The 22,669-nt window shown below is 58.7% G+C and overlaps 1 protein-coding gene across 4 annotated transcripts; it reads left to right on the forward strand.

Moving 5' to 3' along the window:
- Window positions 1–743: 743 nt before the first annotated feature.
- Window positions 744–22,669, forward strand: SNED1 (sushi, nidogen and EGF like domains 1). 4 transcript variants are annotated; one of them, XM_066194037.1, is made up of 32 exons: window positions 744–1,158; window positions 4,069–4,356; window positions 4,823–4,963; window positions 5,668–5,830; window positions 6,779–6,904; window positions 7,016–7,129; window positions 7,884–7,997; window positions 8,246–8,359; window positions 8,482–8,598; window positions 8,863–8,988; window positions 9,270–9,374; window positions 9,811–9,924; window positions 10,055–10,171; window positions 10,613–10,729; window positions 10,806–10,922; window positions 11,277–11,450; window positions 11,624–11,737; window positions 12,355–12,468; window positions 12,898–13,011; window positions 13,093–13,206; window positions 13,784–14,080; window positions 16,112–16,295; window positions 16,378–16,490; window positions 16,924–17,202; window positions 17,554–17,698; window positions 18,063–18,145; window positions 18,681–18,767; window positions 18,967–19,083; window positions 19,525–19,612; window positions 20,188–20,271; window positions 20,483–20,521; window positions 20,887–22,669. In XM_066194037.1, the coding sequence occupies exons 1-31, from the start codon at window positions 955–957 to the stop codon at window positions 20,517–20,519; spliced, it is 4,221 nt and encodes a 1,406-aa protein (XP_066050134.1). In that variant the 5' UTR covers window positions 744–954; the 3' UTR covers window positions 20,520–20,521; window positions 20,887–22,669. The 4 variants fall into 4 exon arrangements, with proteins under 4 accessions (XP_066050134.1, XP_066050130.1, XP_066050131.1 ...); XM_066194033.1 differs by having other exon boundaries at window positions 926–1,158; window positions 7,887–7,997; XM_066194034.1 differs by lacking the exon at window positions 19,525–19,612 and having other exon boundaries at window positions 926–1,158.

Raw genomic sequence — 22,669 nt, forward strand, 5'->3', positions numbered from 1 at the left:
GGCAGTAGGGCTCAGACAGGGATGCCTGCTTGGGTCACATGTGGTCCTGGACCACTGGTGGATGTACTGGCATTCCAGGAGCCAGGCTGATCTTGGGGTCCAGCTTTGGGACCCATCACAAGCTGATAATTATTTAGAACCATTGGTGCTTTTAGTGGGGCTTCCCTGGGAGTAGCCCTCGACTTTCCTGGGAGCTCAGCCTCTCCCAGTCAAACCATTTCCCGATAATAAATGTAGGACGGGTGTGTTTGTTTTGCTTTGGGTTTTTTTTTCCTCCAGTAAAGACAAAGAAGCCCTTGAGCCTGGAGCGTAACCTAAAACATGGCATTCCTGAAAAGAATTTCCTGATAATATTTTTAGCACCTGAAAAAAAAAAAAAAAAAAAAAAAAGGAGGGGGGAGAAGGGGGAGGGAAAAAAAAAAACAGGGAAGAAAAAGGGAATGACACAGTTTTTTTTCTCCTCTACTCCTTTTTTTTATTCTCTCATCCAGGCCTGTGTTTGAAGGGAGCAGAGGAGACGGGGGAGCGGGGCCGGGCACGGAGCGGGCTCTGTGCCCACGCCTGGGTTTGGGGGGGACGCGGGGGACCCCCAGCGCTCGCGCTCCTCCCGCGCCCCGCGGGGGGCCCGCCCCCACAGCCCCGCCCCCCGCGCGCCGCGCGCCCATTGGCCGGCCACACCCCGACCATGCAAATGAGCCCCGGTGGGCGTGGCCGGCAGGGTGAGGGCGCTCGGCGCGCGGTGGAGCTGAGGGGCCTCCGGTTCGCTCCGGGCGATCGCTCCCAGCGCCCGGCCCCGGGCAGCCGCCGCCGCCGCCGCCGCCCTCCCCGTGCCCCTCAGCGGGCGTCCTGCCCTGCCCCGCCCCGCCCCGCCCCGCCTCGCCCCGCCCTGCCCCGCCCCCGCCATGCTTCCGTGGCTGGTGCCCCCGTGAGAGGCGAGCGGCGGTGCCGGCGGCCATGCAGGTCCTGGCAGGCTGGGCCGTGCTGGTGGCACTGGGCGAGTGGCTGTGGGCCGGTGGGGAGGTGCCGCTGGGGGACTTCTACCCCTTCGGGCCGGCCCAGGGCGACGCCGCCACGCGGAAGCAGGACGACGGTGGCTCCGAGCTCCGGCCCCTGTCCATCCCCTTCCCCTTCTTTGGTGCGGGGCACACCGGCCTCTATGTGAGTAATTGCCACTTCGTTCTGCTTGTTTCCTCCTATTCGCTCCTTCTTATTTGTTTCCTCCTATTCCCTCTTTTTCCCTCCCTCTAATTCCCACTTTTCTGTTTCTTTCTTCCTCTTCCCTTCCTCTTATTTGCTCTTTCCTGTCCTGTTTCGGTGGATCCGAGTTTCCTTGGGGGCCATCAGGTGGTCCCCGCTTAACTGGAAACATCAGAGGAATAGCAGCGTGCCGAGGATGCTGTGGTGGGCCCTGGGCTTGGGGAGCATGCAGGACCCCTGGCTCAGTGTGGGGGTCCCCAGCGAGGATCCTTGCCCCAGTGCCTTGGGAACGCTGGCAAAGTCCTCGCTCACCACGGGGAGCCTGGACTTAGCGCTGGCTAAGCCTGCGTTACCTGCGTACCCAGACCTTGTGGGACTGGCCTGGTGGCACGCTCGGGGATCCCGGCAGCAGGGATCTGGCTACATCTGATGGGCAGGAGCTCAGAGTCCGTGTGCTGCAGCCCTAGCGTGGTGGCCCCTGGCTGGTGGCCCTTGCTGCAGGGTGGAGGTGTTGGTGGGGCTCTGAGTGTGGTGTAGAATAAAGACAGCTGCGCTTCGGGCTGCCCACTCGGCACATCCCTTTCCCTTGCCTTTTCCTGCACCCACTGGGCTGCTGGGATTACTGGTGTCATGCTCCCTTGCAACCCCTCAGCCACCGGGAGGGGAATGTGGCCAGAGAGCTCGAGTAATGCCTGGCCCATCATGTCCCCTGTAGCTGTGGCCAGAGGGCCAACCCCAAGTGCCTGGTTATCCATGGAGTCTTTTGGGTGCTGCTGTCTTGCATCCAGAAGTGAGATTTGGGCTCCCCATGGTGGTTTCCACCTGGCACAGTGAATCCTTCAGCATCCTGATCCCATCTCCCTGGTTTACTCTGGGCTTAATGATGACCCAGACCCAGGTGGCAGAGGAGAGGTCTGAGCATTGCCTTGATGCCATCCCAGAGCTGGGCTCATGTACCATTCTGCTGCCTTGGCTCAGCACAGGGGTCCTTGGTCCTACCTGGTCATGTTTTCCTCCTGATCAAAGTGCCAGCCCTGCCATCAGGTGGGAGGGATCCAGGCTTGGGGCTTGAGCCACTGTGGAAGGACAGGAGGGGCTGGGAAAAGCCAGGTGACATGGTGGTTGTCCCATAGAGGATCCACAGTGTAGCTCTAGGTCTTGGAGGGGCTGCAGGGATCAGAGGACATTGCATCCCCTTCCCTGAGCTGAGAGCCTATGGCTCTGCAGGGCCAGCTTGCCTGCCTCCAGCACAGAAGTCCATGCGGCAGGGGCCCTCCTCCCCAGGGAGCTGCTGTCCAGGGGGACTGGCACGGGGCTGGCTTCACCTGGAAACCTCTGTTCTCAAGGGCTGCCTCCAACCACCCCCCTCCTCCTTCACAAAAACCAGCAACAACAAAAAAAGCCCTTCTTGGCTCTGGTTCTCTCCCATCTTGCTTTAATCAAGGGAAGAATGTTCCTCTGCGGACACAGTGGGGTTACGGAGGCTTTGGGAAAACAGAATCCTCTTTCCCTTAGTCACAGTAAGGACTGCCCGGTGTTCAGTGGAGGGGCTATGAACCCTCCTCAGGGACTGGGAACCTCCCCCAGGGACTGCACAAGGCTCACCCCATGCCCGGGTGTGCTGGCAGCTGGGGTGAAGGCATTCTGGCTTCCACACGGCTCCTGGGGATGCTGGCTCCCTTTATGGCACATGAGTGTGACACCACTGCCTGCCTGCGTGCCAGAGCTGCTCTCTCCAGTTGAGATCCTCTTGCCTGTACCAGGCCCCCTTTTCCATCCTGCAGCCCAGGGGCTTGCCAGAGCCAGCCATTGCACACTGGAGAGCTTGCCTGGAGTCTGTGTGTTCCTGCCTGTCCCACGGTCGCTGGTGGGCTGGGGAACAAAGCGGCTTGGAGCTGACTGGACCGCCACTCATGGCACTGTGGCAGAGAGAGTGCTGGCAGGGTCTCCTCCAGGGAATGTGGGAGCGCAGGGTGAGAGCATTTCCCTTAGATCCCTGCCCCCTCCAGCCTGTTCAGGCAGGCAGGGGTTATCTTCACCTTCCTCATTCCCCCTGCATCCCCAAGTTGCAAGGTAGCACTCCAGGCAGCAACATCTACTATTTCCAGTTTCCTTCCCTGGGCTGAGGCTGCCTCTGCCATGCATCCATGGGCCAGGCATCCCAGAACCCTAATTGCCCCAGTTAGTTAGAGCTGAGGAACAGCTTGGAGTATCTCACCCTGGGGGTCTGGCATCCCCCACGTTAACGAGAGCAGCCTCTGAAGCACCGGCGGCTTTGCATGGGGTGGTGGCGCTTGGTCACCTGGGGATCAGGAGCCCGGCGGCTCACCCGGAGTGCTGTGCATGGCGTGCTGTGCATGCCGCTGCATGGATTGCTGCCCGGCAAGGCTCCTCCCGCCCTGGCCCAGTGCCCACATGGGCCAGTGCCCGCAGCCCCCCCTGCCAGGAGGGTCCAGCCCCACGGGCTGTCTGTGAGCCGTGAGACTGGGGAGCGAGCTCAGGGCCTCACCCCTGCCGAGAGCAGTGCCACGAGCTGGCCCCACGCACCGGGCACTGTTTGTTTTATGCGCAGGGCTCCTGCAGTTTTTGCAGCTGTTCCCCTTCCCCTGGCCTGGAGAACAGGGCTGGGTTTGTTCGGGCAGTGGCCCGCAGCCGCGCTCCAGTGAGCAGGCAGCCGGGGCGGGGGGCTGGGGGTGTTGTGGGTGCTGAGGCATGTCTCTGCTTCTAAGGGCAGGAAGGGGAAGCGCTCCAATATTTGTGGAAAGGGGAGGGGGAGGGAAAGATGAAATGGAAAGCACCTCTGAAACATGGAGTCCTGCTGGCAGCAGGAGTCAACTGTGGCCACCCGTTTCTTTCCCTTCCTCTCTGCAGGTAAACAACAATGGGATCATCTCATTCCTGAAGGAGGTCTCTCAGTTCACTCCGGTGGCCTTCCCCATCTCCAAGGACCGGCGTGTGGTTGCTGCTTTTTGGGCGGATGTGGATAATCGGCGGGCAGGCGAAATATATTACCGAGAGAGCACCGAGCAGCCCATCTTGGAGAGAGCAAGCAAAGATATTGCCCAGTATTTCCCTGAGTTCCCAGGGTTTTCTGCACAGTGGGTCTTCATTGCAACCTGGTACCGAGTCACCTTCTTCGGGGGCAGCTCATTTTCACCAGTGAGTAGCTGAGGCAGAGCAGCCACCCCAGCTGTGTGCCTTCAGTGTGGTGCCAGACCTTCCAGCTGTGGCACAGAGCTGTCAGCAGAGCTCAGCTGACCATGATGGCTCCATCACGATACCTTGTTGTGACAGAGCGATAGTGAGCCTGCAACACCAAGCCCTCCTCTTTGTGCCGTGTGGAGGCTTCATGTCATCAGCCTTCTTGGGCAAAAATGAGGCACTTTTTGCCTTCCAGATGATCAATATCTGTATTTTCCCCCATTTTTCCCATTCCTCTGGAACGAGAAGTGAGCTGTTCTATTTCAAGATCACAACAAGTTAGGATTAAAAATAATTTAATGCACTTACTCATGGAGGAGGACTGGGGTTCAAGAAAATACCCCTTTGCTGAATCTAGTTTCTGTCACTTTATTTTATAACTGGTTCATCATCCCTCACTGCTTTTCTCCCCTCCCTGCTGCAGGTAAACACTTTCCAGATTGTCCTCATCACAGATGGCAAGCTTTCCTTCACCATCTTTAACTATGAGTCCATCACCTGGACCACGGGTATGCACGCCAGCAGTGGGGGGGACTTTGCTGGGCTCGGTGGCATCGCAGCACAGGTAAGTGGTGAACGTGGCCGCTGGGGTGCCTGGGTAACACATCCGCCTTGTGAGCTCATGGCTCCTGTTTGGGTTTCTTGGAGGTGGAAAACCTCCCCCCCGCTTGTTTTTTTTTTTTTTCTTCTTCAGAGTTCTTAAATATCTGTGTGTGCTCTGGCTCCCAAAGCTGAGACCATACAGGGGGCTTTGTTATTCTGAAACCACAGGTCTTTGCCTTGGCTGCTGCTTCATAGTCCCTTTTCCTTCCTAACCTCAGCCTCTAAGAGCAGCTGCCACAGCTAGCACAGCTTTTGCTTGTACTTTTATTTCATCCCTGTGTGTGTTGTTGTGTTAAAGGGAAAAAAAGCCAACACCCACACCCACAAAAACCCCAGTACCGACTCGGATGTGTGAATTTACCGACAGTTTTCCTTGCTTGGTTCTCTGCTTGCCAGCCTGCAGCAGGCAGGATGCTGCAGGTGGAGAGGAAGCGAATGGGATTTGAATCCCCTGGAAGGGACTGAGCGGGCCAAGCGTCCACTTCACCCTCTTGTCCTGTCATGTGGACTGGACTGAGCGCTGGCCTGTGGCATGTGGGAGGGGAGGGTTGGTCTGAGTGGTGCCACCAGTGGTGCCATGTGACAGGAGAGATGAGTCCGGGTGCTCCAGCTGCCTTTTCCCATGCACTAGTGATGTCTCTTTACTCTCTGCCTTTGTCCTTCCAGGCAGGTTTTAACGCTGGTGATGGAAAGCGCTACTTCAACATCCCCGGATCCCGCACTGATGACATCGCTGACGTGGAGATGACGACAAATGTGGGTATCCCCGGGCGCTGGGTGTTCAGAATCGATGATGCCCAGGTGCAAGTGGGGGGCTGCAGCAATACAAGTAAGAGGACAGCAGTTAGGTTTACTTAACTCCCAACCCAACCCCACACTGTTCTCCAGCCCCATCTTTCCCTGCCTCAACCCCCACCTCCGCGGGGTAGAAGAGATGTCTGGAAGGGCTTTGGGGAGGGAGGGGAGGCAGCTATTTGGGGACTGTCTTCAGCACCAGTTGTGGTTGGGGATGGCACCTGTGGTTGTCTCGGGGCTGGGAACGGGCTGGGAAAGCAAATGGGAAGGGAAGGAAGAGTTCTTAGTTTAAAGAAGCCTGTGGGGAGTGATGAGGGAGGCTGGGGAGGAGGTGATGTGCACAGTTGTGCCCCTGCCAGCCCACTGCCAGGCAGGGCATGAGGGGCCAGCACCCTTTGGAGGGTGCGTATGTCCATCAGTCCTAGTACGTTAGGCTGAGCCAAGTGGAGGGCTGCTGAGTGCCAGCCTGCCTTGTGGGGCTAGGTTGCCAGGGCTTGGTCCGTGCTCCCCATTCCAGGGGTCCTGGCATGTCCCCCACAGAGCTCACAGAGCTGTTGGTTTCCGGTTCCTCATCCCCACTTCCCCCTGGCCATGTTTTCCCATTTGTGATCTGTGTGTCTTGCGTTATCGGTGGATTTTTTGTACATGGGCTCTCCCGTCCCCTTTCCCTCTGCCCCGAATGATGAGTGAGGGCATGTTCATGTCCCCTCAGCCAGTGGAGCAGACCTTCTCCCCCTAGCCAGGCTGCAGACCTGTGCAGCCTCTCCCCCTTGCACAGGAGTAGTAAAACTGCCCCTGTCCCAGGGGAGCCCGCAAGGAGCAGCGCCTGCCCCGCCATCAGGCAGACAGCCGCATGGGCTCCCCAAGCACCCCAGGGAGCCGGGCGGGTGCAGGGAAAGACCCTGGCACTGGTGTGGCTGGAAGGTGGCAGGTGAGCCCTGCCAGGGTGAGGGCTGACAAGGGTCACTGCCTGTTCCCACAGCCTCTGTCTGCCTGACACTGCGGCCCTGCCTGAATGGGGGGAAGTGTATCGAGGACTGCATCACGGGGAATCCCTCCTACACCTGCTCCTGCCTGGCCGGTTTTACTGGGAAGAGGTGCCATGTTGGTGAGTGCTTTGCTGCAGGGAGCAGGTCTCGCTCCCAGTGTCACTGCTGTGTGCTGGCAGTCTGTCTGTCCCCGCCCTGAGCTCCTGTCCCCACCTGGGGCTCTGTTTCAGATGTGGATGAGTGCCTCTCCCAGCCATGTCAGAACGGAGCCACCTGCCTCAACGGTGCCGGCAGGTTCACCTGCAGGTGCCCGCCAGGCTTCAGAGGCAACAACTGCGAGATCGGTGAGCAGTGTGGCACTTGAAAAGCAGAGACCCCAGGCTTGGGGGCACTTCTGCTCTTGGGTGGGCTCTTCAGACCAGGGCTCCTGCAGTAGCTGCTGGGCTCCAGCAGTTTGTGACGGCTGACTTGGATTTCAGCTTGCTTCAGGCAAAAGAAGCTTTTCTCTGGCCATGAGCCTTTCCTTCTGCTGACTCTTCTGAGGGCTTTGCTCAGCACTGCTGCCAGCATTCTTCCACCACCACTCCCTTAGCCAGAAAAGCTGGCAGCCTGTGCTCAAACAAGCCTTGCAGGCCCTGCTTTTGCAGGTGAAGCTCTGGTCCCAAGTTCTTCAAAGCCAAGAGAGACCCTCCCAGTCCCTGGCAGGGGCCGTGGTTACAGGTTTCCCCCACTGCTGGCCTCCGCCTGCCAGTGGAAGTGCCGCCAAAGCATTTGGCTCCCAGCAAGCTGCCGCGCCAGTGGAAAAGGCGAGAAGGGAGTTTGCTTGTGGGGGAGGAAGGAAAAGAGGGAGAAATGCCCAGAAGAGTGCACTGACATCCAGGAGGTGTGAGGAGATGAAAGAGCTGAGCTTCCTAAGGACAGGTTTTGGGGACAGTCATGACTGGGGACATGGCCACTGTTTCCTGACAAACGGTGCACGGGTGGCTCCAGTCTGTGCTCTGCCTAGGCCTGGTATCACCACGTGTAGAAGGTGCCATGTGCTGGTCCTGCACCTAGGCTGACACCCCCGCCCCTCTTTTTTTTGATATTCTTCTGCAGCAGAATCACCGTGTGAGAACAGGGTGTGCCAGAATGGTGGGAGTTGCCAGGTGATGAACAGGACAGCAGCATGCTTGTGCCAGTCGGGGTACACAGGGATGGACTGCCAAACAGGTGGGTGACAAAAACAAGTATGGGATGAATATGGTGACATTTCATACCTTGGCAAGCTTCCTTGCCAGTCAGCTTCATTCCTGGATGTAGTTTTGGGAGGGGAATGCTTGGAATTGCCAGTGGCAACTATTTTTTTTTTTTCTGTCCATCACCTTCACCCTCCTGAGCATCATCCAGGCTGGGAGGCACCAGGTGAGCTGGCTGTGCCCACACATGACCTGACCACCTTTCCTGGCCTCCCCTTGCAGAGGTGAACGAATGTGAGTCCAGCCCATGCTTGAACGGCGGGCACTGCATGGACCTGGTTGATAACTACACCTGTGTGTGCCTGGAGCCCTTTGTAGGACAGCGCTGCGAGACAGGTGCCTGTGCCCCAGAATGATCCACAGCAGGGACTGTGTCCCCCATGTTCTGCTGGCCATCATGGCCCCTCTCCCAGGCCCAGGCTCTCCTTATGCTCACTTCCTTGCTTTCCCCTTACCAGATTCATCTTCCTGTGAGGACCGGAGTTGCCAGAACCGGCAGACGTGCAACTACATCCGCCCTGGCCGCTATATCTGCACCTGCTCCCCGGGTTATTACGGCAACAACTGCCAGTATGGTGCGTGCCTCAACCAACCTGGCATGGGAACTGCTGTTGGGGGCACAGGGCAGGAATGGGCAAATGGCTGCAAAGGGGCTCTGTCAGTCATAGGCACTGCTGAAACTCGTGGTCGGCATGTGCAGAGCGGCCATGGTGCTGCCAGGAGGGAACACCTTCCTGTGGAGCTGCTTGACCATGCTGGGACCTCCAGCAGGATCCCCAGGACAGGATATTCCAGCCCCAAACTGGACCTGCCCAGCTCAGGCTCCCCATTCCCCACAGGTGGGCCCCGAATGGCCGGCGCCTGCCTCTCCCACCCGTGCCAGAATGCAGGCAGCTGTCTGGAGACGGAGCGGGGCTATGTCTGTGAGTGCCAGGAGGGCTACACCGGACAGGACTGCCGAGATCGTGAGTACCAACCCAGGGCACTCACTAGTGGGATGCAGCATCTCAGGGGGAGCCTTCATGCTCATGAGTGGGAGAAGCAGCAGCCCCAGAGAGCCTGCTCAGGGCTCTGGGATTGAACAGAGGGTCTGTCCTGTTGGAGGAGGCTGTGCCTCTATGTCTGAGGGCCTCAGGGCTGCTGCCCACCTGAGCTTCCCCTGTGAGTGGCATCTGGCAAGGCCGCTTGTCTGTCCCAGCCCTCAAGCAGGAGAGGTCCTGGGAAGCTCCTGTCTCCTCTCTTGCAGAGCTTTCTGAGGGCTGTGAGTGTCGTAATGGGGGCAGTTGTCTGGAGGGGAATGTCACCGTCTGCCAGTGCCTTCCTGGATTTTTTGGTCTCCTCTGTGAATTTGGTAGGTGAAAGCTTCTTGCCTACTGTGTTCATTCCCTCTGGGATGCTTGAGTCAGGCAGCCTGTGGGTCAGCAAGGAGACAATGGCCATGCCTGAGCCTAGCACAGTGCCAGGGGCACACACTGAATTTGAGCCTGGAAATGTTGTCACCTGGTGAGATGGCAGTGCTTCCACCTCCATCACTCCTGCTTTGAGCTGTGCCTCTCCCAGCCTCTGTCTCAGCCCAGCTCCCATGGGTAGGGAGGGAGTCACAACCTTTGTGCACTCCTTTGCTGAAGCTCACTGAGGATCCAGGCTGGGCATTGCCATTTGCACTGTCTGTGCCAAAGGATCTGTCCTGTTTCATTGAACCTTGCAAAGTTAGGAGTCTCCTTTTTCCATGTGGATGTCCTCCTGCCACTGACTGAAGGAGGCTGGCACTGGCCATGTGTTTGCAGAAGTCACCACGACACCGTGCAACATGAACACGCAGTGCCCGGATGGTGGGTACTGCATGGAGTATGGCGGGAGCTACCTCTGTGTCTGCCACACCAACTACGGCACCAACCACAGTAAGAGTCCACGGGGATGTGGGAACAGCCCTGGGGTGGGGGTGAGCAGGGGGTACCCTCATCAGCAGGGAAGCTGCCCTTGTACCCCTGGCCATATGTCCTCGGTGATGCCCTGTGTTTGGCTCTGCAGCGATGCCATCCCCCTGCGACTCAGAGCCCTGCTTGAATGGGGGGTCCTGCAAGGTTCATGATGACTCGTACATCTGCGAGTGTCCTCAAGACTTCCTTGGCATGCACTGCGAGAAAGGTACCTCCGCAGTGCTCCCTGTGGCCCCAGCACCTGGGAGAGGATGGGAGAAGGGCTTGGACCTTTCTGGGAGATGAACAGTTACTTGCAGAGCTGGAAGTTGGTGCAGGTGTACCCATCCCATCCTACAGGGTAGAGGGAGGGTTTGAATGACTCCCTTCATGACACCCAACAGTTGCAGCAGCAGATCCGATTCTTTCTTGTGCAACACCATCAGTGTTGGTGTTTCTTATTTACATGCCACAGCTTCTGCCCTTGGGAGCAGCCAGCTGCCTCCCAGCATCATGGCCCCCAAGGCCCCAGCACAGGTCTGCATGGGTGTAGTTTCTGTGGTGTGGCTGGACCCAGGATGCAGTCAGGCTCCCCGCAGCCGGGGGTTGGTGGGGCGCTGGTGGGAGGCAGCGGCTGTGGGTGACCCCGCTCCGGGCGCTCTCTCTGCAGCCAAGCCTCGGCTCTGCAGCGCGGGGCCCTGCCGCAACGGGGGCACCTGCCGGGAGGCGGATGGCGAGTACCACTGCACCTGCCCCTACCGCTTCACCGGCAAGCACTGCGAGATCGGTACAGCCCCCCGGCCCCCGCAGGGAGGACAGGTGGCAGCTGCCCCCCGGGGCTCACGCCCGCCTTGTGCCCCCAGGTAAGCCGGACCCCTGTGCGTCGGGGCCCTGCCAGAACGGAGGCACCTGTTTCCACTACATCGGCAAGTACAAGTGTGACTGTCCCCCGGGCTACACCGGCCGGCACTGCGAGCTCGGTAGGTTTGAGGAGGGTGTGCCACCTCCTGGGGGGACAATGGGCCTGTCAGGAGCTCACTGCTTGCTTTGAGCCCCTTTCTCTGCGGTTCTTCCTTGTGCCCTGCTGGAAGGGGAAGGGGGCTGGCTCCGGTTTCATTCCTTGCTCTGCTCTTCTTCCAGTGCCCTCCCCTTGTTTTCTTAGCCCCTGCCAGAATGGGGCTACCTGCAAGGACCTTGGTGGGGGCTATGCTTGCACCTGCTCTGTGGGCTATGTAGGGAAGCACTGCCAGTTTGGTAGGGGCCTTGCACCTCCCTTGCTGGCTGGGGACTTGGAGCACCTCTGTGAGCCCCATTCATCCCCTGTCTCTCCACAGAGGTCGACTGTGGCATCCCCAGTGAGGTGAAGCATGCTCAGGCTTCTTTCAACTCCACCAAGGTGGGAGCACTGGCTGAATACCAGTGTGAGCTGGGCTACATCCTCAGCCAGCACAACCATCCCCGTGTCTGCCGTGTACCAGGTGTCTGGAGCGACCCCCCGGAATGTGATGGTGAGGAGTGGGAGTGGGAAAGCCCTGGCACACCATCCCAGTGCCCTGTGATCACCACCATGGTTTGGTGACCCCAGGATATGTACTCCAGTTGTCTGCTGCCTTCCTCCCTGGGATCCCTGTCCTGTGCTCATGTCTCTCACTTTATCTCTCCCTTGCTCGAATGCCTTTAGAGATCGACGAGTGCCAGTCGCAGCCCTGCCTGAATGGAGGCCAGTGCAAGGATCGTGTCTCTGCCTTCCTGTGCTTGTGTGAGCCAGGTTACACCGGCTACCACTGCGAGCTGGGTAAGAGACCGTGGCAGGCATGCTCCAGGACTGTCTCAATCCCTTCCTCACCCTCCAGCCCTTGGGAAAGCCCCAGTGAATTGCAAACTCCAGTGCAAGGAGCTAGGTTACCAGGAGCTGAGTGTGCTTGGATCAGCCTGAGGCGAGGGCCTCTCTCCCAGGACTCCCAGCTGACTGTAGGATATTCCACCAGGGAGATGCTGCTCCTGACTGGGGACAGTGGGGGCAGCATGGGAGGTGGTGGGACTCTGGAAGATGGCTCCAGCCCAGTTCCCTGGGATCTGGCAGAGGACAGTGATAGCAGAAGGTGGGCTGTTGGAAGCTGGATGAGGGGACATGACACAGGCACCCTACGGGATGGATCTCTTGGCACAGCCCCACACTGCCGGTTGTGTCCCCAGGGGTCCCTGAAGGAATGCCCCCATGCCATGTGCATTGGGAGCAGGCCTGTGGCAATGGGCATCCAGGAGCAGGGATGTTCCTGGCCACTGGGCTTGGGGAAGCAAATGACATGAGAAGGGTCCATGCCCTGTGGGAGAAATGCTGCCTCTCCAAGCCCCTGTCCCTAGCCACCATCTCTGTGCTGAGCTGTCTCCTTTCTTGCCGCCGGACCCCAGATGTTGACGAGTGCCAGTCAGAGCCATGCAAGAACAGCGGGACCTGCCAAGACCTCCCAGGGTCCTTTGCCTGCCACTGTCCTGAGGGCTTCCTGGGGATCCAGTGTGAGACAGGTAGGGGCTCTCCCTTCCTGGGTTGGTGGGAGGCTGGACTATGGGCACCAGGACACTGCCAGGGCTGGTACCATGCCAGGTGGCTGGTCACTGTCTTGGACACCTTGACCCAAGCCGTCACCTGGTTGCTCACTGATGCATCTCCTTGCCTGTAGTTTTAGGGGCAGAGCTGAAACTGCTCTGATGAGGAGGGAGCAAGGAATGAGGTGTCCAACCAGTGATGGACTCCCTTTCCAAGGCGTCCACCGCTTCCAGGATATGGAGGGACCATGGTGCACAGTGGGGGATTCAGTGTCCAGCCCAGCTGTGCCAAACCCTGGGCTGTGCCTCTGCCCTGCTGCCCCCTTGGGGGTCTGTCACTGTTGCTCAGTTTTGGAAGCTGGGAGCTGGCTGCTGGCACACTCACTGCTGGCCTTTTCCCACCTCCAGAAGTGGATGCCTGTGAGTCAGACCCTTGCCAAAATGGAGGGGAGTGTGAGAGCTACGGGGGCTCCTACCTCTGTGTCTGCCCAGAGGGTTTCTTCGGCTACCACTGTGAGACAGGTGAGGCAGGCAGGGCGGCGCAGGGTGGCCCCGGGGTCAGCGGCACTGCTGACACTGCCAAACCTGGCGCCTCTCCCACAGCCAGTGACCCGTGCTTCTCCAGCCCCTGTGGGAGCAGAGGCTACTGCCTGCCCAGCAATGGCACCCACAGCTGCACCTGCAAAGTCAGCTACACAGGCAAGAACTGCGAAAAAGGTAAAGGCCCTCAGCAGCGGCACCAGGACGTGATGTGGGGCTTGACGCCAGCCTGGCAGTGCCCACCGCCCACGAGGGGCTCAACGCCACCCGGGACCAGCAGCACTCCTTGAGGCGGGCAGGGCTGGGGGCTCGCCTTGGGGGGGGCAGCCCGTGCCCCACCAATGCCATGGGTGGGTGCTGGCATGCTGAGTAGCTGCCACAGGTGCCGAGCTTGGCACGGGGGACAGATTTCCCCTGCAGCAACGGCAATCCCTCGGATGCCCTCAGGAGGGGAGGCGGAGGCGTCCGAGGGAAGCCTCTTGGCCCTGGCCTCCCCCAAACCCCACGCCCCATCCCGCAGTGGCAAGTGCTTGGCCACCAGTGATACCAGGGAATGCTCCTGGCACCCTGGCTCCTCCTGTGCCCACTGAGCCAGGGGTGGCTTACACCCAGAGAGCCCCTGCCAGGTGTGCCAAGTGAGACAAGCGAGGACCTTGTCCTCTTACCGCCGCTGTTCTGCCGCTTGCTGACAGGGTCTGTTCTCTAAAGATTCATGGCATTACCTCTCCCCTTTGCTTTTGCACACACCCTGAAGAATTGCTGCCACCAACCTCATTAAAGGTGGAAAGGGTGGAGGACACTGGTGTGTTGATTTCTTGGCACCCACCTGAGGACGCAGCTGCCAGGCAACTCATTGACGGCTACGCCGTGACGTACGTATCCCTCGACGGCTCTTACCGCAGGACAGATTTTGTGGACCGAAGTCGTTCTGCCCACCAATTGCGGGCACTAACCTCCGGCAGAGCCTACAATATTTCTGTCTTTTCAGTCAAACGCAACGTGAACAACAAGAATGATATCAGCAGGCCCGTCATGCTCACCACGCGCACTAGTGAGTAGCGTCCCCAGGGGGATCACGGTCGTGAGCGTGCGCGGCCCCTGCAGGTGCCAGGGTTTGTGCTGCCGCCTCCAGCCTGCTACCAGCTCCAGCATGGTATCAAACCTGGCAGGTTTGCTGGTGCAGATCCTAAAATCCAGCTGGGGGCCTCTGGAAAGTGCTTGACGCAGAGAATCGCTGTTTTCTTTGCTGTGAGTAAAAGGCCTGACACCCTGTGGCTCACCCTGTCCAGGGGCTGGAAGGGAGCTTGCAGTGGGATTGCTCCTGAACCCTGTTCATTGGGGCCAGGCTGTTCTGCTCCTTGTCACTGTGCCCAGGAGAGTGTGAGGAGCCCCCATGTAAGGCAGGCAGTGGGGCTGCTGCAATCCTGTGGACCAGTCACCCTGCCATACTGCTGGGCTTGGTGTGGGAACATGCCAGCAAAGGCAGGGGCTGTCAGGGACCTCTGCTCCAAGGGGCACAGTGATGTCTCTGGGGCATGGACAGGCAGAGCAGCTTCAATCCCGCTTTCTAGGGCAGGCAGGTGTAGAAATTAAATGCAAACAGGATGGAGGGAATTAGATGTAGGAAAGAAGATGGCCTCTGAGGAAAAGAGAATGGTGATGGTAAAGCCCATAAGCCACATCTCTCACAGCAGGCTGAGACCAGGTAAAGCCCAGGGGAGGAGATTGCAGCATAATGCTGGGCACGACATCTCATGGGGCCTCAAGCCACAGCTGGATGCTGGGGTCAGGATGGCCACCTGAAGTGTGCCATGGATTTAGCAGTCACTAGTGGGGTGCCCCAGGGCTCAGCTTGGGGCTGGTCCTGTTTAATGCATTTACTGATGGTCTGGACCTAGGGATTTTGTGTACTCCCAGTAAATTTGTAGACAACACCACGTTAGATGGGAGCATTGATCTCCTTGAGGGTAGGAAGGCCCTGCAGAGAGACCTTGGTACCCTCAATCAAGGGGCTGAGGACAACAGCATGATGTTCAGTAAGGCCAAGTGTTGAGTCCTGCACTTTGGTCACAGCAGCCCCCTCCAGCTCCAGGCTGGGGGAGAAGTGGCTCAAGAGCTCTTCAGCAGCTCTAGGGGGTGCTGGTTGACAGCTGGCTGAACATGAGCCAACAGGGTGCCCAAATGGCTAGGAAGGCATCTTGACCTTCAAGAACAAGTATCAAGAGCAGTGTGGCCAGCAGGGTTAGGGAAGGGATCATCCCTCTGCACTTGGCATTGTTGAGGCTGCAGTGCATTCAGTTCTGGGCCCCACACTTTAAAAAGGACATTGAGGCGCTGGAGCATGTCCAGAAAAGGGCAACAAGGCTTGTCAAGGGTCTAGAAAACATATCTTATGAAGAACAGCTGAGAGAGCTGGGGTTGTTTAGCCTTGAGGAGGCTCAGGGGGACCTCGCTGCTCTCCAAAACTCCCCAACAGGAGGTTGGACTATGGTGCAGGCTGGTTTCTTCTGTTGTGCCTGCAGAGAGAGAACAAGAGGAAATGGCCTATAGCCAAGACAGGATTAACATTAGATAGTAGTTAAGACTTTCTCACTCTTTTGGTGGTCAAACATTGGAATAGGGTGTCCAGGGAGGTGGTAGAGTCACCATCCCTGAAGGTGTTCAGAAAGCATCTGGATGTGGTGCTGGGTGATGTGGTTTAGGGGTTATAGTGACAGCCCTGGGAGCATGGTTGGACTGGATGATCTCCCAGGTCTCTTCCAACCTTGATGATTCTATGGTTGGGGCCCAGCCTGGGCACTACAGCCCCTTTAGAGCTGTGGTAGGGGGCTGGGGCAGAGGGGACAGACTCAGAGGTGCTTTGAGTAGCACAAGGCCCTGTGGGTGGGCAGATGGATGTGCCTCTCACCTGCCTGGAGGCTGTGAGGACAGGAGGGCATGAGTTCAGTGGGAGAGGTGGCACTGAGCTGTTCCACTGGGGAAGATGATCCAGAGGTGCCAGCAAGACCCCCTCTTGGGGGCACATGGGGAAGGGATGGGGTGACCCACAATGACCACAGTCCTCTCTGCTTGCTCCGGCCAGGACCGCGTCCGGTGGAAGGCTTTGAGATCACCAATGTCACTGCCAGTGCCATCACGGTGCAATGGGCTCTCCACCGCCTCCAGCATTCCACTGTCAGTAGGGTGAGGGTCTCCATCCGCCAGATGGGGGACCTGGCGGGCCGCACCGTGGAGCTGAACAGCAGCGTGGCCAAGTACACCTTCCTGTGAGTGGGTGCTGGGGGTGCCAGGGCACAGCTCCCTCAGGTAGCCCCGCTTACCCCTTCCCACCTTACCTTTCCTCCACAGGGACCTGCAGCCAGGAGAGAGATATATCATCCATGTCACAACGCTGAGTGGCCTGGGAGTGGAAGACCACCCCTCAGAGAGCCTGGCCACAGCCCCTTTTCATGTGTGGACAAGTGAGTGAGGTTGCCTTTGTCATCCTGGCTTGGCAGGAAAGCTGTGGGGAGGGAGAGGTGTGGGAGCTGCTAGACTGGCCAGCACAGCAGATGGGAGGTGTGCAGGCAAGGCTGGAGAGGCCAGGAAAGACACTGCCAAGTGTTATTCAGTCTCTGAGACCAGCATGGCCCGATTCATCCCCTGCTATCTGGCAGTCAGAAGGCAGGGCCTGCCTGGGTGCCAGGGTGAAGTGAGGCTCTGTCTCTCTTGGCAAGGGCCTAGTCTTGAGCATCCCCTCACTGTGCATCCCATGGCTGGAGCAGGCTCAGGGCTGGTCCGGGCAGTGCCAGGCAAGCTTGGGCCCTGGCACACTTGTAAGGTGACATGAGCAAGTAGGGCGGTGGCCATTCAGGGACACCAGCTCTGACCACTTTCCTCCCCTGCCTGCCGCAGGGCCTCTCCCCCCACAAAACCTCACCGCCTCCCATGTCACCGCCACCTCCGTGTCCATGGCGTGGGAGCAGCCGCCCGCTGGCACCATGGAGGGGTACATCATCAATGTCACCACTGCCCAGAGCGTCAAGAGCCGCTATGTGCCCAACGGGAAGCTGGTGTCCTACACGGTGCGGGACCTGCTGCCTGGGCAGCGCTACCACCTGTCCCTGACAGCTGTGCAGAACACGGAGCAAGGCCAGGTGCACAGCGAGCCCATCCACCTCTACGTCACCACCTGTGAGTGCTCCCGGGGCTCTGCTGCATTGCTGCAGCAGCTGGGAGGCTGTGGGATGACAGGGAAGTGGGGTAGGGGGTGGAAACCAGTCGGCCAACAGAGGACAAGTGCCCCAGCACTGGGTGTCTGCAGCAGGCTGTGGGGACAAGACACAGCTCCACTGGAATGGGAGGTGGGGGTTGTAGGGTTAGCAAAGGGCAGACATAGAGCTCCAGCTTGGTGATGGGCACCTGCATCCTCCATGTGTGGAGAGTGTCCGTGTGTCGCCTGGCAGCCTGGGGATGATGGGACTGGCTGGGAGGTCGGTTGCTGGCTCACACTGCCTCCATTAAGCCTCATCCTTTGGTTTGCAGTGCAGAGGGATGGGGCTGCAGAGAGACGGTGGAGCCAAGCTGGGCACCCCCGGGTTCTGCGGAACAGGCTGCCCCCAGCTTTCCTGCCTGAGCTCCGCCTGCTGGCAGATCGTGACACAGCTGAGGAGCCGTCGCCAGCCCCCAGGTAAGCCCTGCTTCTGCACTCCTGGCTCTTCCACTCGGCTCAAGCACTAGGCTGAGCCAGTCTCTTTTCCCAGGTGTGTGCAGGGTCAGGCCATGCTCCTGCTGGGGTGCAGCCTCTTGCCCATCCACTGGGGTTCTCACCCTTACCCTGAGAGCAGTTCCCTTATGGGATTTGCATGTTGGAGTCCTAGAAACTTAGAATTTGGGGTTGATCCTGACCTTGGCAGAGAAGTAAAGACAAAACTGTCACACTTGCACAGAGCCTGATGCCACCAGTGAATGCTTTATGCAGCTGCTGTGAGCCCCAGCACACAGAGCCTGGGGGACCTGCAGTGGCCCATACCCTTATGGCTCTCCTGTCCCAGGTTCACGGAGCTGGTGGATGGCAGAGGGAGGATCAGCGCCAGGTTTGGCACTGCACTGGGAAAATCCATCACTCTGAAGAAGCGTAAGTGCTCTTGTGCCTTTGTGTCCTGCTCCTGTCATCCAGTACCATCTCCTGCACCTCCCTGCAAGCTGAGGTGGCAGCCAGGCAGGCTGTTGTAGGGCTGGGGGAGCTATAGAGGAGGGTGGAGCCCTCTCACCTGGCCCTGGGCAGAGAAATGTGCTCGGCCTGTTATAGCCCTGCCCGAGGAGAGGGGTGACTGCCTGGGGGAGCCCAGGGAAGGACCCTTGCTGATGGGAGGCAATGCTGACTGTGGCACAGCTGCCCTTCTTCCCTGCCAGCAGCAGCAGGCACCTGAGCAGTGGCTCCATAGCCCTACAGTGCAGCCCCTGCCTCCCCAGGACTCTGTGTCCCAGACCCTTCCAGGAGGAGTGAGAGTGTCACACCAATTGTAGGGATGCCAGCTGGGAAGGGCTAAAGCACTGCCTCAGGCTTGACCAGTGCCCCAAAGCTGTGGGCAGGCTGGATGCCCTTGGAGGGGCTGCCTTCGGGTCTGGTTCTGGCCTGGAAAGTGACATTTAATCCTCTCATTGTCCAGAGCCAGAGGCTCCAGTGAAGCTGGAGAACACAGAGGTGTCCAGCTGGGACAGTCTGGCACTGCAGCTGCGTGAGGCAAAGAGCAAGAGTAAGTCCCAGGGGAGACCCACAGCAGCAGGAACCCAGCCCTGGCCCCACAGGCAACGTGCTCAGCACCAGCCTGCCCTCCTTGGAGGCATGGCAGGCACCCCTGCCCACCTGCTCTTCTGGGAGCGCTCTGGCAATGCCGGGGGCTTGGCAGGGCTGAGCTGTGGCCCCGGGCTCTGATGGTCGAGCGTGTTTTGCAGGAGAGGGGCAGAACTGCTCCAAGAATCCCTGCAGGAATGGAGGCACCTGTACCAGAGATGGCGAGTCCTACCGCTGTGCCTGCCGCCCGGGGTTCAAGGGCCGGCTCTGCCAGCTGGGTGAGTGCCAGGCTGTGCTGGAGGGCCAAGCTCCCTCCTGCAGTGCCAGGCTGGTGGCTGTCCCTGTCACAGGTCCCCTGGGATGTAGGCTACTCAGCACACCCTGCGAGCACCCAGGGGCTCCCACAATGCCCAGGCTTTGCTAGAGATCTGTGTCATGCTGGCAGCTGAGAGAGGGGCTGGGATCTGCTCTTAGTTTGAGGAGATAGGAGTGCAGGTCTTGTCCCTGCTCCTGGCTGAGCTCTCTGCCTTACCCAGAGAGCTGTGTAGGCAGTGTGAGGCTGGGGGCTCTGCTTCTCCTGGTGGGTCAGCTCTGTTGAGGCCAGTCCTACAGCATGGCCGAGAAGCTGGGGGGCCTCACCAGACCCTTGCCACAAGGCACAGGCAGGCAGGGCCAGGGATGGGCTCAGTGGTAGCTCCCCTCTCCTATTCCCCAAGCAGCCTGCAAGAAGGTGCCACACTCGTGCACACGGCTGTACTCGGAAACCAGGTCATTCCCAGTGTGGGAAGGAGGCACCTGCCACTATCTGTGAGTACTGCCTGCAGGTTATGCTCCCCCCTTCCCCTTGTGCTCTGAGCCGGGGATGTCTCCCTGCAGCTCAGTTTTGGGGAAGGGAGAGCGAGCACAAGGCCGTCTCCAACCCCAGCTGGCAGTTGCCCCCTCCCCAGCGCAGGCTGAGCAGCCTGGCATGCCCCTGTGGCTGCCCCCAGCTGTGCATCAGGGCAGGGTGTTGCTGAAGCGACAGCTCCATGCTGGTGTTACCCACCCACGTGGCAGCAAGGCTGGATTTGGTGTGTGTGTGACCCCCAGACAGCAGCAGATCCCATCCAGCTCCTGGCTGCCTCTCCATCTGCGAGCAGAGGGCTGGGGGAGCCCTGATGGGCATGGGGGGTTCTGCTCTGCCCCTGGCCTCCCTGCCATGGAGGCACAAAGGCCTGGCTGGGATGAGTCCTCCAGCACAGCAGGCTGAGCCCCATTCCTGCCAAAGCTGGCTACTGCAGCCTGGAAGGAAATAGGGGAAATACCCAGACTTCCCGTTCACTCTCATCAAAGCTCATCTCTCCCTTTTGTTCCCTTCACTCACGTCTCCACTGTGTGTGTAGGTCCAGGAGAGTCTACAGGGTACACCAGGACATCTGCTACAAGGAGAGCTGTGAGAGCACCAGTTCCCAGAGGCCAAGCAGCAGGTACAGCAGCAGCACACTGAATGTGCCAGCCTTCCTGTGATGCTGCACAGGAGGGTGTGGCTGGCTGGTGTGCCCCAGCATGCGCGGGGCCACCCAGCCTGGGGCTGGGCTGCTAGAGGGGTACAGGCACGACCAAGCTTTGGATGCCAGTGCTTGTGAGCAATGGCCAAGGGGCGTGCGGCTGACAGTGCTGCCCTCCCTTCTCTTCCAGAAAGCCAAGCAACAGTCACACACTGAAGAAGCCATAGAAGTAAGTACCTGCTCCAGCCCTCCTCAGATGCAGGCAGGGGCAGTTCTCCTGCAGGGAGTCGGGGAGATGGATGCAGGCCAGGGTACAACCCTGGCTCACGCCACCATGTTGAGGGAGTGGGAGGGCTTATGGCTGAGGGCTCCTGGTTGTGACTGGGTAGAGAAGCAGGAGGTAATCCCCCCTGGCTCTGCAGCTCCACGAACAAGAGACTCCTGCCCAGAAAGGGCCAGGCAAAGGCTGGAGTTCTGGAGACAGCAGGTCCCCTTCTCTCAGCACAAGGCTGGTGCACGGGGTGGGAAGAGGCCAGCTGCAGGGCATCTGGCAAACTCTGCACACCAGCTCATTCTGCTCCTGCTCCTCCACAGGGTTTAAAGCAGTAGAAGCTTCGTCTTTCCACATCTAAGGGCTTTTTGAACACCAGGAAGATCAGATCTGCTCACTGGGTTGAACACAGCAGGGGAGCCTTCCTGCCTGGTGTCAACCTCTCCCTCTCCTCCAGCCCATTAGGGACACGCAGCTGGATCAGCACACTGAGTAGTGCTCCCTTTCCCCTTGCTGGCCCAGCACTGCCTTTGCTGGCCCCCTCTGCCCCTGAGGAGCTGAGCACCAGTGCCCCTTGAGGGGGCCAGCCCTGCTCAGCTCCCCCAGCCACTCTGCACAAGCGACGGGCTCCCCGCTTCACTCAGGGATCAGCCCAGCTCCTTGCTAACAGCATCTGCATCAATCTGTTTTCATAATCCAAGGTTCTAGATTACCTACAACCCTCAAATAAAACACTTAAATGCAGACCAAAAAGCCTTAGCCATCACCTGAAATCTGGCCCCCAAAAATATGCTCTGAGGAGCAACCTCTGTAGATGAGTTAGAAATGGTGAGCAGCTCCAAGTGGTGAGGGCAGCACGGGCAGTAGAGGAGCATTCCTGTTTCCTCTGCTCTAGCAGGGGAAACTGAGGCAGCTTCTACTGCCTGCCTTTTTTCTTTGCTTTGTAAACAAGCCCTGGTTTTAACCGAATTTCCAGCTCAGAAACCAATAGAGCACCTAAAAAGAATTTTAAACGTGATCTGTGGGGTGAAGTCTGTCAGCTGAGGCATGCCACCACACTTGTAGTTGCCTCCACACCAGTGCAGGGCACAGCAGAAGCTTGGTGAGGAAGCCAGGCCCCACGTGCCATCCCCTTGCACTGCACCTGGAGTTTGCCTTCCCTGTGGCACCAGTGCTGCAGGGTCATGTGGAGGAGAGGACCAGCACCCAGCACTGCGGCAGGGCAGGCAAGGAAAGAAAAAGTGTAGCTTAGAAACGTTCCTAGTTTTTGTGAGTTTGTATGACAACACTAGTTAAACATAGATTTGTGTATTAACGTACACGGTGTATATTATAAATTAACACATACCAGAGATATATCGCAGTTATGGTATAGAGCCTCATGTCCCCAGCACGGTGGGATTATTCTGGCGGGGAGGCCCTCCCCTCCTGCTGAGCATCACAGAGCTCTCTTGCTCAGCCACATGTCTCAAGCAGCAGCTTGGAAGATGCTCTGAGAGCAGGACAGGCCCAGGAGTTTCAGCACTCCTGCCACCACCCTCTCTTCCTCCTGGGAGCAGTGTAACAGTGCTCAGCCTGGAGGCACAGCTGCAGGGGACAGGGACAATGTGAAGCCATGACCAGCTGGCCAGGGTGCTGGTCCCCTCCTGCACCACCTCTGGCTTTGCTCCCACAGGACAGACATGCCTTGTTTCCCTCCAAGGCTGCCTGGTCCCGTTCCAGCTGCCGGGCAAGCACAGCCACACTGCCTTCCCAGGGCAGGAGAAACCAGCCCTCCCTACCACGAAGAGTAGGGCAAGGGGAAATCCAGACAGGAGGGTTTGAAGCTGTGGTCTGAAAGTATTTGCACCCCTGCTCTGTCAGCCACGAGATCAGTGCTGCCATGTGGAGGTGGAGGTGGCCCTGCCATGGGACAGTTCTGTTTCCACAGGACCTGTCCCCACAGCACCAGGCTTTGGTCCCACTGCCAGCCAGCAGAGCAGCCCACAGCCTCCTGTCCCACAGCTGGCTCAGTATGTAATGCAGCCAGAAGGTTTTAACCTAGTCTTGGAAATAAATTAGGGGGTTTTGTTTGATTTTTTTTTTAATAAAAACACTTTATGGAAA

Source organism: Chamaea fasciata, unplaced genomic scaffold (genome assembly GCF_029207755.1).
Source record: "Chamaea fasciata isolate MVZ Bird 193981 ecotype frontalis unplaced genomic scaffold, bChaFas1.0.hap1 SCAF_11, whole genome shotgun sequence".
Taxonomy (NCBI): Eukaryota; Metazoa; Chordata; class Aves; order Passeriformes; family Sylviidae; genus Chamaea; species Chamaea fasciata.

What these genes read in the sequence shown, in the direction of transcription:
- SNED1 (XM_066194037.1), top strand. Translation starts at nt 955, where the DNA reads ATGCAGGTCCTGGCAGGCTGGGCCGTGCTGGTGGCACTGGGCGAGTGG. An exon ending in GGGGGGCTGCAGCAATACAA is followed by an intron (nt 5,831 to 6,778) that starts GTAAGAGGACAG and finishes CTGTTCCCACAG; the next exon opens with CCTCTGTCTGCCTGACACTG. An exon ending in ATCCATCACTCTGAAGAAGC is followed by an intron (nt 18,146 to 18,680) that starts GTAAGTGCTCTT and finishes CTCATTGTCCAG; the next exon opens with AGCCAGAGGCTCCAGTGAAG.